The 16,182-nt window shown below is 42.8% G+C and overlaps 1 protein-coding gene across 1 annotated transcript in view; it reads left to right on the forward strand.

The window, feature by feature from the left end:
• The first annotated feature begins 518 nt into the window (after window positions 1–518).
• The window catches only part of LOC115011871 (uncharacterized), a 40,117-nt gene continuing 24,453 nt past the window's right edge, over window positions 519–16,182 (forward strand). The window contains 21 exon segments of the mRNA XM_075074129.1: window positions 519–569; window positions 646–881; window positions 948–1,041; window positions 1,387–1,473; window positions 1,726–1,906; window positions 5,168–5,232; window positions 5,736–5,830; window positions 5,832–5,927; window positions 5,929–5,956; window positions 6,043–6,074; window positions 6,076–6,135; window positions 6,750–6,757; window positions 8,102–8,220; window positions 8,676–8,978; window positions 10,381–10,492; window positions 10,885–11,009; window positions 11,247–11,376; window positions 12,297–12,451; window positions 12,604–12,716; window positions 12,879–12,986; window positions 13,082–13,128. Of these exon segments, the coding sequence (XP_074930230.1) occupies window positions 519–569; window positions 646–881; window positions 948–1,041; window positions 1,387–1,473; window positions 1,726–1,906; window positions 5,168–5,232; window positions 5,736–5,830; window positions 5,832–5,927; window positions 5,929–5,956; window positions 6,043–6,074; window positions 6,076–6,135; window positions 6,750–6,757; window positions 8,102–8,220; window positions 8,676–8,978; window positions 10,381–10,492; window positions 10,885–11,009; window positions 11,247–11,376; window positions 12,297–12,451; window positions 12,604–12,716; window positions 12,879–12,986; window positions 13,082–13,128 (2,245 nt within the window).

The following is a 16,182-nucleotide window of genomic DNA, read 5'->3' on the forward strand; positions in this document are numbered from 1 at the left end:
GTGTTCCAGGCCTTTATAAATGAGGTTCTGAGGGAATTCCTGAATGTATTCGTATACCTTGATGACATTTAGATTTTTTCCCCGGACTCAGGCACTCATACTAACCATGTTCGTCAGGTGTTACAGAGACTACTGGAACATCAGTTATTCCTTAAAGGTGGAAAAGTGTGAGTTCCACACAGAATCGGTGTCCTTCCTAGAGTACATCGTCACGGCGAACCAGATTCAGATGGACCCTGCCAAGATCAGTGCGGTAGCCAATTGGCCGACACCGGACTCAAGAAAGAAGGTTCAGCAGTTCCTAGGGTTTGCTAATTTCTGCAGACGATTCATCTGGAATTTCAGTTCGGTTGCAGCCCCGGTGCATGTGCTTACCTCTTCAGATGGACCTGCCAGGCCGACACTGCCTTCCAGAGCCTCAAGGAGAGGTTCACCACAGCTCCCATTCTTACCATCCCGGATCCTCTACGTCAGTTTGTGGTCGAGGACTCACACGTCTATGCTCACGTGCCATAGACATGGCAGCCTGTCCGGTGTGCGCCCGGAGCAAGACCTCGTCCCGGGCCCAGGTGGGCCTGCTACAGCCGCTGCCTGTGCCCCAACGCCCCTGGTCCCACATTTCCATGGACTGGACTCCCTCCTAAGAGAAATACCACCATTCTGACGGCGGTTGACCGCTTCTCCAAGATGGCCCTCTTCATTCCTCTCGCCAAACTCCCCTCTGCCAAGGGGATGGCAGAGGTCATGATGAACCAGGTGTTCAGGATTCATGGTTCTCCCTGTGATATTGTGTCCGACAGGGGTCCACAGGGCTGCTCCCGTCTACATACTGGGCCAGAAGGTCTGGCTCTCCACGTCACCTCCAAAAAATTGTCTCCAAGGTTCGTGGGTCCCTTTCCCATATCGAACATTATTAACCCTGTGTCTGTACGTCTACGTCTCCCCAGGTCTATGAAGGTTCACCCGACATTCCACGTCAGCACAATCAGACCCGCACTGGAGAGCCCACTCGTCCCTGCCTCCGGAAGCTCCTGGCTGTCCGTAACTGGGGACGGGGCAAGCACTTCCTGGTGGACTGGGAAGGCTATGGCCCGGAAGCACACTCATGGTCGTCCTCGAGCTTAATAGTGGACAAGACTCTCATTAAGGACTTCTATACACTTCATCTGGAGATTCCTGGGTCGGCCCTCGTCAAATTTGTTGAGTTCATTTTGTCTTGTCACTTCCGGTTTTATTTTGTACTTGCCTCTTGTTTTTCAACCCAGATCCCTATACTTCCTGTCATGGTGTGGTTTCCCTCCAACGTCAGCCCCGCCCCTGATTGTTTCCACCTGTTCCCACTCATCTCTTGTATAAATTGTCCTGTCTCCCCTTGTCGTGTGCCAGTTCATCTTGTCATATCCTTGTAAGAGCCTATGCACGTACCAGCGATCCATGAAGTGTGCTTATCAGATAGTTTTGTACATCCTCCTAGTGAGTGTTTTCAGTTCTTTTGATTTATGGAAGTAAAGTTTTGTATATTCTACACTACCTTTGTGTCTGGAGTTGTGCAATTGAGTCTGCCTTCCCTGTGTCCGAGTCGTAACTGGTAGTTGTGCAAAAAAAAAGACCCCCTGTTGAAGACCTATGATGTAAATATTTCTTGATGAATGGCATCTTTGTCAGAATTATTTGATAAATGCATTCCTGGTTATCTGTCGAACACTGCAATCTTGTCTTGTCTAGTTTCTGCGGCTGTCATGTGACGCATCCCCTCAGATCATCTACACCCTGATGACGACTCACTGGGGCCTGCCCTCACCCAACTTGGTGGTGTCGGTAGTGGGGGGTGAAGGCCATGAGAAGATCAAAACATGGGTGAGAGATGTCCTGAGAAACAGGCTGGTTAGGGCTGCACAGAGCACAGGTTAGAACACATACTATTAAGATCAATAGAAAGGTTTATAATGCAACCTGGATTAATTTCGTATGAAAACTTCAGAAATTGTGAAATATTGTATGATGTCTGGTTATTCTGGGCAGCTGCTTCGGCTGACACCTGGTTAATAATCAGCTTCCAGCAGAAACAGCATTGTTAATCTTACACTTGCATACTACACTGCCAAAAAGTCACCTTCCAAAAAAAGTCACCACCTGGATTTAACTAAGCAAATCGGTAAGAGCCTTCTATTGAATAATTACTGCAGTGATTGATCTCCGATCACCATCATTCAAGAATGGACTCTGGAGGAATTGAAGAAGGTCATGTAGTCTGATAACTTTCCACTTCAATGTAAATGTGCCAGAGTTGGCCAGTGAGCTATGTATGACAAATATATGCTAACAGTCATTACAATGATGGACAATGACTATTTTACTGTGCTCTCATTTTACTGAAACTTTTCTAATTTGTATTATGTATCCTTTTAGAAGAGGAATTATACTTTGCTACTAATTCTGTACTGATTTGTTTGACTTTTGCATTTGTTGAACATAACAAATATTTTCCTTTTGTCATGGAGAAATTCTGTCCTCCGGGCCAGAGATGAAGGATTGGATCTCCTCCACAGACATTTCTTTAAATTACTTAAACTGTTGAAATTCTAGTCTAACTTAGACTCAGCACCTGGAATCTGCCTGATCGTCCTTTAAGAGTGTCTTTCTGAGTCTTTTCCCTTTTGAAGCTCTAGTCCTGTCTTTCTAGCAGGTGCCTGGCCCTCCTTATCTCATCCTAGATATACTATGGGTCCCATAAATCTACTTTCTTTGAGCTTGAATTGGGAGACTCACTCTTCACTCACACCCGACTAATGCTATTATTCAGGCCTTCTCCCAGATGTTTACAGAGGCTGTACTCTCACACTTAAATTGATTATAATTGAATATTACACATTCATATATATATTCATAATACAAACCATATACTTAGTAAAACCTACTATTATGTACTAATAAAACCTATTACAGAACACACTATTAAACCCCATATTAAAACACATACTAATAAAATCTGCCACAACACTTTCAATGGACAACATGAATAGATCATATTTCAAATATTATTTCCAGAACTGTCACTTCTTGTGAGAATCACAAAGTGAGAGTCACACATAAGAGTTGTCAGGCAGGAGGCGGGCTGAGCCGCCCAGGAGGCCGGGCCGGAGGCGAGAGGAGCACCGGGACTGGGGTCACGACGGGAGACTGGGATCTCCTCCTCAGAGGCCTGGAAGTCCTCTGGACACTCAGAGGACCTAACAGGGCCAGCAGAGTACCCAGGAATGGGTCAGGGGCTGAAGCAGGAAATGGGGTCTGTCTCCTAGCTGAGATGAGATCAGTCTCCTAGCTGAGATGAGATCAGCCGTGAGAGGTGGCATCTCTCTCTGGAAATGAACTCACTCACATTTATTTTTGTGTTGTCTGTTTGTAGGGGAGTTTCCCTGCTTGTTACTACGTCCAGAACATATCACGAGACTGAAGTCAGGGGTCTTCAACGTTTTTCAGGCCAAGGACCCCCAAACTGGTGTAGCATTATCTACAAACAATTTTGTGACCTTGCAGTACCTGGGTCGTGGACCCCCTGTTGAAGACCTATGTGCTAAATCAGGGGTCGGGAACCTTTTTGGCTGGGAGAGCCATAAAAGCCAAATATTCTTTAACGTATTTCTTTGAGAGCCATATATTTAATCAAATTGAATGCAACTTTATGCATGCATTTTTTCAGTATAACCCGTCTCCGAGTACTAAAAGCGGTATCAAAATTGAACTGCTCAGCAATCTGTTTGCAGTTGGCTTTATAATAATAATAATAATAATAATACATTTTATTTGGAAGTGCCTTTCAAGACACCCTAGCACACCGTATAACATACAAGAGATAAAAACAGCAGGACATTGGAAGGGAGAGCAAACGAACAATACCAGAGATATGGTTGAGACACAGGAAAAAAGCAATAAAGAGAAGAGGGGGGGAGGGGAGGAGGATACAGGATGATTGATACTACAGAGAGTAGGCCAGTTTGAACAGGTGAGTTTTGAGTTGGGACTTGATTGATTGTTGTAACAGTTTTGGACTGTCGGATGTGTGGAGGGACGGAGTTCCAGAGCTTTGGAGCAGTGCAGCTGAAGGCCCTGGCACCCATGGTGATGAGGCGTGATGTGGGGATTGTCAGTAGACCAGCTGAGGATGAGCGGAGGGAGCGGGAGGGGGTATACTCCTGAAGGAGGTCCCTTAGGTAGGTGGGGGCGAGTTTGTGAAGGGCTTTGTAGGTGAGCAGGATGTTTTTGTAGTTGATCCGGGATTGAACAGGGAGCCAGTGAAGTTTCAGGAGAATGGGGGTGATGTGTTCAGAGGATTTGGTGCGGGTTGTGATCCGGGCAGCGTCGTTTTGGATGATTTGAAGTCGGTTGAGCAGTTAAACAGCAGCACTGTTCCATATCTTTTTGCACTTTATCCAATATGTGTATCCTGTTCAATAAATGTGGACCGTGTTTGGCCGTCGACGACTGTTTTTAATTTTGGCCCTCTCTGTGCTTGAGTTTGACACTACTGGCTGCTTGCTTTGCGCAATTTCTCCTCTGCTTGGTTTCGCGAAGGGCGGGGCTTCACTGCCGACACACACATGTGCAAACACCTACAGTCAGAGACAGGGCGGAGAAAAGGAGAGGGGAGAACTAAAAAGAAAAATCCGCTGCTAAAGGTTTTACTTTAAAATGACACAGTATAATTATTTATTACTTGATTACTAAAAATGTTAGCTCAAAATTGTCTGCGAGCCATATTGTGTCATATATGGCTCGCGAGCCATAGGTTCCCGACCCCTGTGATTGAGGTACACAGTATGTGACCGCTGACCGTCTTAAGTACTTGCCTGCACTCTACTGGTGAAGGTAATAGTTGTAGAGCGTATTTCAAACCAAGCTTCAAATGCCCTTACAAATAAATGATAGTTAGATAGATGGCGTATCCTGGATGTGAGCAGCTCTGGGAGCAGGGTGCTCCTGTTTCGTGCCTAGCAAACTTACACGAGACAAAGGACAAAACTAATGCTGTGAGGTTGAAGACAATCTAGATAGAAGACGAGAGGTTATAAAAATCTACTACTATATTAATTTATGATAAGAAACCACATTGTTTTTGTTTAATGCCATGTGTCTTTTTCCTCTACTCCTTATCTTGGCCCCATAACAGGTAGTGGCAGTATTGAAATCCCAGTGCTGTGCATGCTCATCTCAGGAGATGCCAATATGTTGGAGGTAAGACTCACGTTGCACACATCAATCCATGTTGCATGTTATGCAAAAATGTTAAGACCAGATGAAAAACTGAGATTAGTGTCAAAATTCAAATGAAATAATTGTGAAATAAAAAAAAAACCCCAAAAAAAACAAATGTAAAAAGATTTTAAATACAACATTCCATTAGTATTAAGTAAAACATCTGGGGTGGTGATGGCTTCCAAATACAACACCAGATGGTTGTGAGTTCAGTATCAGGGCTGCCACCATTGTACCCCTGAGCAAGGTACTTAACCCTGAGTTGCTCCAGGGAGACTGTCCCTGTAGTTAGTTCATTGTAAGTCGCTCTGGATAAGAGCGTCTGCTAAATGACCTGTAATCTAATCTGCCTTGTTTTTTAGGTGTATTTTTTTTATTATGTCCCACTGAAATGTCTGACTGTAAAATAGAGACTGAAACTGATTAAATACAAGATAAACAAAACTGTAATTTATTTTGTGTACATATATTCCATGGCTCAGAGGTTAGATGCATCTCTGAGGAAAGCTACTCCCTGGCTGGTTCTTGCTGGTTCTGGTCCAGCTGCAGACCTCATCAGTTAGCTGGGGGGCAATATCTCCTGTTTCCCTCAGTCCCACCTCTCCTCCACCAGAGGGGGAGGCTGCAGAGGGTTTCAGCTCAGAGCTCCGCGACAAGGTCCGGAGACACTTCCCGGGCTGAGCTGGAGAAACTGGTGGGGTGGGTGGGTGGACGGACGGATGAAAAATTAAATGAAACGTTTTCCAAACATTGATTTGTTCTTTTTCTTTAATACCTCTGTCTGTATAGGCTCTGAATATTTATCAGAACAGACAGTTCATCAGTTTTCCATGGGGAACAGGAAGGTTCTGATGATTTTGATACAGTTCTCCTCAAAGCCCTGTTAGAGGTAAGTAAGTAAATATGTTTATTTATAGAGCAAACAGTCACACAATGCTTCACAATGAAAAATAAGGCAGGCAGACAACATTTATATATAACAGGAGTGTCACGTGTGCAACAAGGGAAGGAACCAAACGCAGGACCCAAACTTGGAGCAATAGGTGGGAGGTTTATTGAAGGGGTTTCCAGGAAAAGGGGACGGAGGACGGAGAACATCCGGCTCGTGGAGGCAAAGGGTGAAGTGGGTAGCAGGTAGCAGGCAGGCGGACAGGAAGCCAGGGACCCTGTAGCACAAAAACCAGTAAGAGTTTAAACGAAAAAACACACAAGCAAATGTACTTGAATCCACAATTCAAGCAGCCAGAGACGCACACTACCATTGTAGACCATCTAGCGACGAGTGGCTGAAGTCTGGGGTTGATATACTGCTAGGTTGATGAGTTAATGGATGGCAGGAGTGAGGCTTGGAACAGGTGAGTTGACTGAACTGCAATCAAGGGAGAGTGAGGGGGGCGACACGCCCACAACACAGAGAGAAACAAGCAGGCGACACAGGGGAAAGGGAAAACACTAGAAACACAAGGAATGACAGGAGGCATGGCCGTGACAAGGAGAGTGAGAAGTATGAAGATATTCAATACCACAGTGAAGAAATACTCTATTAAAGTAAGAGCTCTGCATTCTACATTTAAGTATTTACATCTTTAAGCATTTACATCTTAAGTAAAAGTATTAGCATCAATAAGAGTACCAAAAGTAAAAGTACTAATTTTGCATTAGTGATAATGTATGTTATATTATTGGATTATAAGTATTGATTCATTAAGTTCATCACTTTAACGTTGCAGCTTCTAAATCCAATCAAATCAAATTTATTTGTATAGCCCAATATCACAAATTATACATTTGTCTCAGTGTGCTTTACAGACTGTACAGGTTACGACACCCTCTGTCCTTAGACCCTCTGTTTTTTCGCACAAGGAAAAACTTCCTAAAAGAAACCCCAAAATTAAAGGGGGAAAAATGGAAGAAACCTCAGGGAGAGCAACTGAGGAGGGATCCCTCTCCCAGGACGGACAGACGTGCAATAGATGTCGTGTGTACAGGATAAACAACATAGTACAAATACAACATTTGACAGAAATTATGTTGTGTTGGAAAAAAAAGAAATAGAAAGTATGGATGAATCCAGGAAAATGTCAATAAGGCTTCCCGGTGTCCAGCAGGACCAGGTCAGCAGGCGCTGTCACGATAAAGGTGGAGCCACTTTAATTCCTTTATATACTCTTGGGTAGCTTGCGAATTTACTCCAGTTCAGGTATTAACAGAGTTTAATCTTATCTTAACCTATAATAAAATATCATATTAAATGTGTTGATTATATTTCATATCATGAAATGCAAGGGCAAAATATCCCTTTAGCATTACTCCGGGTGTTCTGCCCCCTGGGGGGAGCTACTGTAGCTATTTGTTGAGTTGCATCTTTGCGAAATGATCCCTCGTAGGCAGTGATGTAGTGTATATGTATGGATTTATTGTGAAAGGGATAACGCAAATCCAGAGGCACGCTGATGGTGCCATTATTCTACAACCATTACATTGTGCAATAACCATTTACTTCATAATGAGAAGTTATAGCAAAAATGTTGTCTCTTTAAGTATAGTACTTAAGTAAATGCACTTAGCTACTTTCCAATACTGTTACAGACTCAAGAAAAGTAAAAATAAAACATTTTTAAAACACCATAAAATAATTCTTAATAATAATAATAATAATAATAATAATAATAATAATAATGTCTTCCAAAGAGCAACCAAACAGTTTATTTGGAATCGGGTCTAAAAGACAGGTTGATGGCTTAGACGACGAGATTGTTGAAGTTAACAACACTGTCCAAATGTTTTTATCTTGTCTTTATTGTTGCAAGTAAGTGTGTGTGTGTGTGTGTGTGTGTGTGTGTTTTAGCTAGTAAACATGTGTCCAGTGAAGCCAGTGAGTACACCGAGCAGCTGAAACTAGCCGTGGCCTGGAACCGAGTGGACATCGCCAAAACTGAGCTCTTCAATGGAGACATACAGTGGAAGGTCAGAGTCAAACTAAATGAAAAATAAACCGTTATACTGTCAAAGTACCATCGGCAAACCTGGCATGAACAACGATTTGGGATATCACAAATTACTGGGAAAATGTCTAAAGACTCACTAGTATTTTGAGTCTATAGTAATCATTACTGCATAGCATCTTTCATTAGATCCTTCCTGCCTGGTAAGTCCCCACAGCTTTCCAACTCCCCAAATAAACTAACTTTGATCTTTGTCACACAGAAGTTAACTTAAGTTTTGTGCTTAATTGTGCTTTCTGTCTTGTCGCATACATGATCAAAGTTTGATCAGTCCTTAGTTGTGGGCACAGACCATCATGGTTTGTCAGTGCCTTGTTTTTTCTTACAAAACCTAGGGGCTGTGCTCCAGAGAGTGGTTGGAAATGTATTCCTTTTTGCTTCAATTACATAATGCTGATGAGGTGATTTTAAATTCAGTATGAGTACCTTGAAGACTCTATGACAGATGCACTGATCAACGACAAGCCCCAGTTTGTGTGTCTCTTCTGCGAGAATGGTCTGAATATTCTGGACTACTTGACATACTGCCGCTTGGAAAGCTTGTACCGCTCGCTGTCGTACAGCTCCCTGGCCTACATTCTTCTCCAGAGGCGTCTGAGCGAGAGGCAGGGCCTGGCTGGATCCCTACCCAACCTGGATGGAGCTGTGACAGTACCTCTGAAGAGTCCTCTGAGTGCCCTAACTGGACCCGCTTCAACAATGGAGTTCAACCTGTATGAGGTGAGGCAGAGGAAGGTAGGAATCGGAAAGGGGTACCAAGAAGGAACCTATAAAATTGATTAATAGCAGGTTAATTATACTGTTAATAATGTACAATGGGTGAGTGGATGACATTGTTGATGATTCCTGATTTGTCTGTATAAAAAACAGACATATTACCAAGTAATGACCGACCAGTCTAATGTGTGTAGAGTTATGTGTGGTTATGTTGGAGCAGTTGGTGTCAGTTGCACGTGACTTAATCAAGGTAAACACAGTGGACAGCTGATAGCGGCACTACGCTCTGACTGCAAATGTATCACACATTTCTCATATCTGTCCTGCAGCCTTTAGGTGGCTGAAGAGATTTAATCAACTTGTGGAGCTTTTCATACACTATGAAAATGTTTTGGTAGTAGCTGCTGTAAGAACCATTCATTAATTTATAGGTCAATGTGGAATACTTCAGTGACATTGAAGAGTGCTCTTCTCAGACCCAACCTTCACCCAAATACTAACAACTCTCTCTCTGCTGCAGCATATACTGTAAATGACCCTTCAACATCTTTATTTGTCTTCTCTCACCTGTGTAACGTCCACACTGGGCACCAAAATAGCACACAGACAGGCTAAGAGAATTTCAAGGTCACTAGTCACAGCATGTCAAGAAATAGAGCCCTAAAGCTGCTTTCACATGATAGGATATTTTCTCTTCCCTCTCGCGAGGTAGGTAAGCAGAGCCTTGCGGTGAGGACAGCTAGGTTTTGTTTCTATGGTTACCCCCCCGTGCTTGTCTGTGCCGCTTCTGGCTACGTTACATACAGCTGTCATCTCATTGGTTGCGCTTTGAAAGGTTAGTGGCAATTAAGGTCAAAGTTAAAATAATGTTTACTTCAAGCCGGGTGCCAAGTTAAAATGGTGTGCCATGCCAATGCATAGTCGGGCGGCACCGCTCTCTCCGTAAGGAAACAATGACACAGCCAGCACAGAGTGGTTTTACCGCTGATCATGTGAAGGAAGTTATTTAAGGTGTTACACTACAAGCCTCCAAAACCTCTTCAGTGCCCAGTGTCATAGATCCTTCAAATGTGTGGAACTCTTCTTCCAAAACATTCTCCCTCATTTGCTGTTCTGAATGATGGTGGTGGAAAACACTGTCCTATACGTTGCTCCAAAATCTCCCATAGCTGTTCAGTTACGTTGAGATCAGGTGAAGGCCATAGCATATGCTAAATCATTTTCATCTTCTCATACAATGAGCCCTGTGACCTATGGAAGCATTATGTTTCACGAATTTATTCTGATTTTTTGAAACACAGGAAACTGCAATTGGTTTTGTTTGTCTGCTTTATATCAAGTGTCACTACATGAAGGCACAATTGCTCTGTACGCAGCATTAATGAATTGTGTGGTGATGCTGCAGGTATCCCGCCTGCTGTGGAGCCTGCTGTGGAGCCTGCTGGGTGATGTCTGTTAGCCTTTCTACTATAGACCTCTGTGCCTGGACCCCAGCACTAGGAGGGCTCTCAAGATCAGTGAATGCGGAACTCCATGTTCCTTTTGTAGTTTGAAAATAATCTGGCAGTGTGGAGTTAAAAAGACGTGAGCTTACCTGTCGCCTTCTCATCATCTCTGAGTGAGGCGCGAGGCTCATGGCTATATTTGCTGCTACTAACATTACACACCTCCATTTCTGATCCAACTCTTGTCAGTTGAGTATGTTGAGTTTGTAGTTGATTGTTATCATTTAACATTAGTATTAACTCATTTCTAAAATGTGTTTCATACGCACCGAGAAAATCAGAAAAAGCTGCTGGCACAATTTAAAATAAATTATGTAATAATGGATAGTTGTCAACAGTAAGTAAGATAATCTTTGTTCAGATCCGACTCCCTCACTGGTGACAACTGTCTTGCCTTCAGCAAGTCAATAAAATGCTGCTGGGGGATTGTTTGTACCGGGACCAGCGCTGCCTCTCACCCTGGGCAACCCTCTTCATCTGGGCCATCTTGCAGAACCGCAGTGAAATGGCGGTTTACTTCTGGGAGATGGTGAGACTCGCCTCTAATATTCCACAACCCCACTGAAGACATTTTAATTCTGAGTTTAAGAATGTGCTGTCTTTAAATAACACTGTCAACATTAGTATACTTTTTAGACCTAAACACTAATTTTAAAGACATGACCAGCATTTGCAACCTACAGCAAACTTCACTGAGGTCTCAAAGTTGCCATCAAATTTGAACATGTGTTTATCGGCTCACTGTGTTTCTGTGTTTCAATGTCAGGCAGGGGAGTCAGTGCTGAGAGCTCTTGGTGGCTGTAAGATGTTGAGGGAGCTTTCTAAGCTAGTGAGTGAGACTGAGAACAAGCTAGCCATGAAGGAACTGGCACAGAAGTTTGAGAACCTGGCACACGGTGAGTCGGACAACAAGCTGCTCTGTTCTCCACATGTATGGACTCGAGCTGATGTAGCCTAAATACTCTAATTTGTATTATTGTGTCATAGAGTGATTGCTCTTAACTTTGGGCTGTTAGAAATTATCAGTATTTATGTTAAATAACAGAATTCAACATGCATTAAATTCACCTTGGAGGAACCACTCTTCGAATAGGGAAAATGATAGCCAATTAAATAATTAATTCTCAATTCTAGAGGTTGCTAACAGGTGGCAAACAGTGACCATAATACTTCATACACACAAACCAATCAAGTTATTTTGGAAAGGTTTAATAAACTACTCACTACACACACAACTATAACTACTCAACATACAGATGAATGACGATACGATCAACAATTAATGAATGACTGAGCAACATTGTATACGAGATAAATCAGTGAATAATATCTTGGTAAGATGTATTAACTTGTGGAAACACAGGGGACCACTATGCAGATGGAAGTTAATTGACAAGTGAAATTTACTAAATGCAGTTCAGCAGCTGTGAGATTGGAAAGCACAAGGGAAAATTACTGAAGCAATTTACTATCATTTAGTGTAGTTGTAAATTGGCCAGTTGTCACTAAACTTCCTTTAGAGTCCTGCAGGGCTTGTTCTTTGACCTGGGGGTCATGTGACAGCAAGTGTAATCAATTTCCTGTGGCAATGACAATCCAATCTACCATTCTGCATCAGCTATAACCATCTTCGTGGCCTAAGGTTCCAACTTTGAGTCAGACAAGACCTTTCTTGTATGTCTGCTTCTCTCATTTCCTGTCATGTCAGTAATCAAGCTGAAACCCGTTTACCCAGCTACTTAGAAATTAAATCTTTATCTCCAGCCATTATGAAGAAGAAAAACAAAAAAAAATATATATCTGTTTGTCTGTTTAGATTTATTCGGTGAGTGTTAACAAAACAGTGAGAGTCGCTCCTTCACTCTCCTTATAAGGAAGTCTCCAGTGTGGGGCGGAGCTACGTGCCTGCAGATGGCCACTGCAGCTGACACCCGCCTGTTCTTTAGCCACGATGGTGTTCTCCTGCCAACAGTAGAATTGAACAGACTGGTAAAACTGCTCAATCCAGGCTTTAAATAGTAAAATGACAGTTGATATTGAAGCAGACTGTGTAAATGAATGTCATCAGTGATTTCAATGTTGGTTGGGAGCTGTTGTGGTGACAGTGCTGCTCTGTGCTGTAGTCTCTGCTGTCCCAGATCTGGTGGGGTGACATGGAGAGGAGTACTGCGGTCTGGAAACTAGTTCTCACCTTCTTCCTGCCCCCACTTGCCTTCACAGACCTTATCAGCTTCACGTCAGACATTACTCTTGCTATCAATTTTGTGCCCTCAAAATTTCTATAATGTAAACATAACATTGACATGTACATTACTGATATAACCTTACACTGTGTGCAATGGGGCAACATTAGATTGATATTATTTGAGTGTTTAAGAGAAAAGGACACATGTTACAGAGAACAAGACGAGGAGGATAAGTCTGTTGAGGTCCACCACTGCAGTGACACTGACAGTCTGGATGGGAATGATGCCATCGTCTTTTCCCTTGCTGACATTATGCAAAAGTCAATTCAAATATACAAACATAAATCTGATGGTGTTGTATGATGGTTTTCCTTATCAGTTGTAACACATGTCCCTTTTTTATTTGGGGTAACAGTGAGGAAGAAGCTGAAGAGTTCAGGGCTCTAAAAGAAAACCTGAAAGGTGGGTTTGGATCACTTTTCTGCTATTGGTACTTGCACTCAGTGGCTCTCCTCTTAAGTACTCCTTGTAGAACTGTTAGCAATATTTTGGAAACATATTCCTTCAGTACAATAACCAGTCATTTGTTGTGACACAACTGTGTGACTGCATTTTCAATTTCTGTGAAATTAGCTGTGTCAGTTTGATGTTACTGCGCAAGCTTAAATGAAATATTATTTTATTTGATAGAGATGATGCAATTTAACATAGTTTCAATACAGAGCTTGAAACAGATGTGCTGCACAGAGAGTTTGTAGTGTTGATAATATTCAACTATTGTCCCTAGTTGGGTTTTACATGTATTTTATGTAGTTAAAATAGGCAGCTTTCAGTATTTTAAATCCAACAGTACACTACAAATAAATAAATACAATTAAATACATATCACAAAAGGGATGTTGTTTTTACTCTAGTTTGGTGAGCTTAGAGGAATAAACCATATTTGCTATGTTCAGGGTATTTAAACAATACACAAACTATACTAGTGGAATATTGTTCAATGTTGGTGTTTTTTCTGGGTTTTGTTAATAACAGGATATTCCAGCTATTTTGATGTGACAGCCTCATGCCACGATCTGGTTGCACTTTGGTTTCCTGTTTTATTTTGAAATGTTCACTCGCCCTTGTGTTATGTCTTGTTGTACTTCCTCTCTGTGTGTTTTCCCTTCTTTTCTGATTGTTAATTTGTTCCTCCTGTGTCCATTTACCCTGCCCTTGTGTCTTTGCCTTTCTCCCCCAGCTGTATCTTGTTGGATCGTCATTCATGTTATGTGTTTGTTACCTGTTACCTGCTGTGCCTCCTTGTGTCTGCCCCGTCGTTGGTTTGTGTTTTTCAGTTTTATTTGTTACTTTTGTATTTTTTGCATTCAGCTTTGTTTTATTAAAAGCTCGCTTTCTGTTACTACCTTAGTCTGTTTTCTACATTTGGGTCCTCCCCTGTCCAGAACCGTGACAGAATGGTCCGACCAGTGTATGGACCTAGCAGAGATTTTGGGTAGCAAACTTTATAATCTCGCATATACTCTCATTTGTCTCCATGAGGAGTGGAAAAGAGCACCCTGTTTGTCGCCTCAAGTGGCTCAAGCGAGAATGGCTGAGAAGCCCGAGCTAAGGAGTCTGTTGCCTTCAGGAATTTTTGAGACTTCCACTGAGCCCGCCTTGTCTTCAGCCAGTTTCCGGGCCGCAAGAATTCTTGTTTGCTGAGGCCATGATGCGACGGCCCGCAGTCCCCAGCTCCCGCGGCTGCCGGACCTCTGCAGACCGCAGTTCCCGCTGTTGCCGGACCCAGTTAATGTTGTTATATTCTTGATCACATCGGCTAATTACCTGTCATCTATCTAAACCTATACTTGTACTTCCTAAGCACTTACAACTCTCTCCTTATCCTCCTTCTCTTAGCGACTCTCGCTAAATCCTCAATTCTTTACGCTCCTTTCGGCTCTGCTAACGTTAGCTGCTGCAGCTAAGCGATGGCATCTCCCTCTTCTGCTCTCCTCTGCTCGGTGTGTTTCATGTTTAGCTATTGCTCTACCTCCTTTAGTGATAATGGTACGTGTATTAAATGTAGTTTATACGTAGGGTTGGAGGCGAGTTTGAGGGATAGATGAGCGGCTCCGCACCATGGTTAGTCAGCGGTTAGCAAGTGTAGCTGTTAGCAAGCCCCATATAGCCGGTGCGGGCCGACCAGTGGTATCTCCTGTTAGCTGTCCCCCGGCGGGGCCCGAGCAGCCGGGAGACTGGGTGACTGTCCGAAATAAGTGTTATCAGAAGCCCACGGTTCACCACCAACCGCTTGCTGTTTCTAACAGATTCTCCCCACTCAGTGACACACCAGCTAAGAAACCAACTCTGGTTATCGGTAGCTCAATTTTGAGATACGTTCATTTTGAGACACCAGCGACGATAGTCACGTGCATTCCGGGGGCCAGAGCGGGCGACATAGAAGCACATTTGAAACTGCTGGCTAAGGCTAAACGTAAATACAGTAAGATTGTTATTCATGTCGGCGGTAATGAGACGCGATTATGTCAATCGGAGTGTACTAAAGTTAATGTGGAATCTGTGTGTACATTTGCCAAAACAATGTCGGACTCCGTAGTTTTCTCTGGTCCTCTGCCAAATCTTTTGAATGATGATATGTTTAGCCGCATGTCATTATTCCGTCGCTGGCTCTCACAGTGGTGTCCAGATAATGATGTGGGCTTCGTAGACAATTGGCGGACTTTCTGGGGAAAACCTGGTCTGATTAGGAGTGACTGCATCCATCCTACTTTGGCTGGAGCAGATCTCATATCCAATAATATTACACAGTCTATTAGTGGACCTAATCCATGACAACCCAGAGTTGAGACCAGGAGAAAGAGTTGCAGTCTTACACACTTCTCTGTGCTTCTTTCCGGGCAGTCACCCACTCAAATCCCCATAGTGACTGTCTGCCCCACGACCACTGAAATTAATCAAATCTATGGTTAACAGAAGAGGAGTTATAGATGAAAACCTAATTAAAGTAAACACCACCGCTGCAAAAGTGCAACTAAATCGAAAAATTAAATGTGGGCTCTTAAACATCAGATCTTTATCAACGAAAGCTGGATTGGTAAATGATTTAATATCAGATAATAAGATTGATTTATTTTGTCTCACTGAAACCTGGCTGAGACATGAAGAATATGTCAGTCTAAATGAATCCACTCCATCTGGTCATATTAATACTCACATTCCTCGAGGTACTGGCCGAGGAGGTGGAGTTGTGGCCATATTTGACTCAAACCTCTTGATCAACCCTAAGCCTAAACTAAACTAACTCTCTTAAAAGCCTTGTTCTTACGCTCTCAAACCCAACATGGAAAACAATAAAGCCAGTTTTATTTGTTACTGTGTACCGCCCTCCTGGTCCATATTCTGAATTTCTATCTGAATTCTCTGAATTTTTATCAAGTTTAGTCCTTAAAACAGATAAAGTAATTATTGTAGGTGACTTTAATATTCATGTGGATGTTGATAGTGACAGCCTTA

The sequence above is a fragment of the Cottoperca gobio genome, chromosome 8, assembly GCF_900634415.1.
Source record: "Cottoperca gobio chromosome 8, fCotGob3.1, whole genome shotgun sequence".
NCBI lineage: Eukaryota > Metazoa > Chordata > Actinopteri > Perciformes > Bovichtidae > Cottoperca > Cottoperca gobio.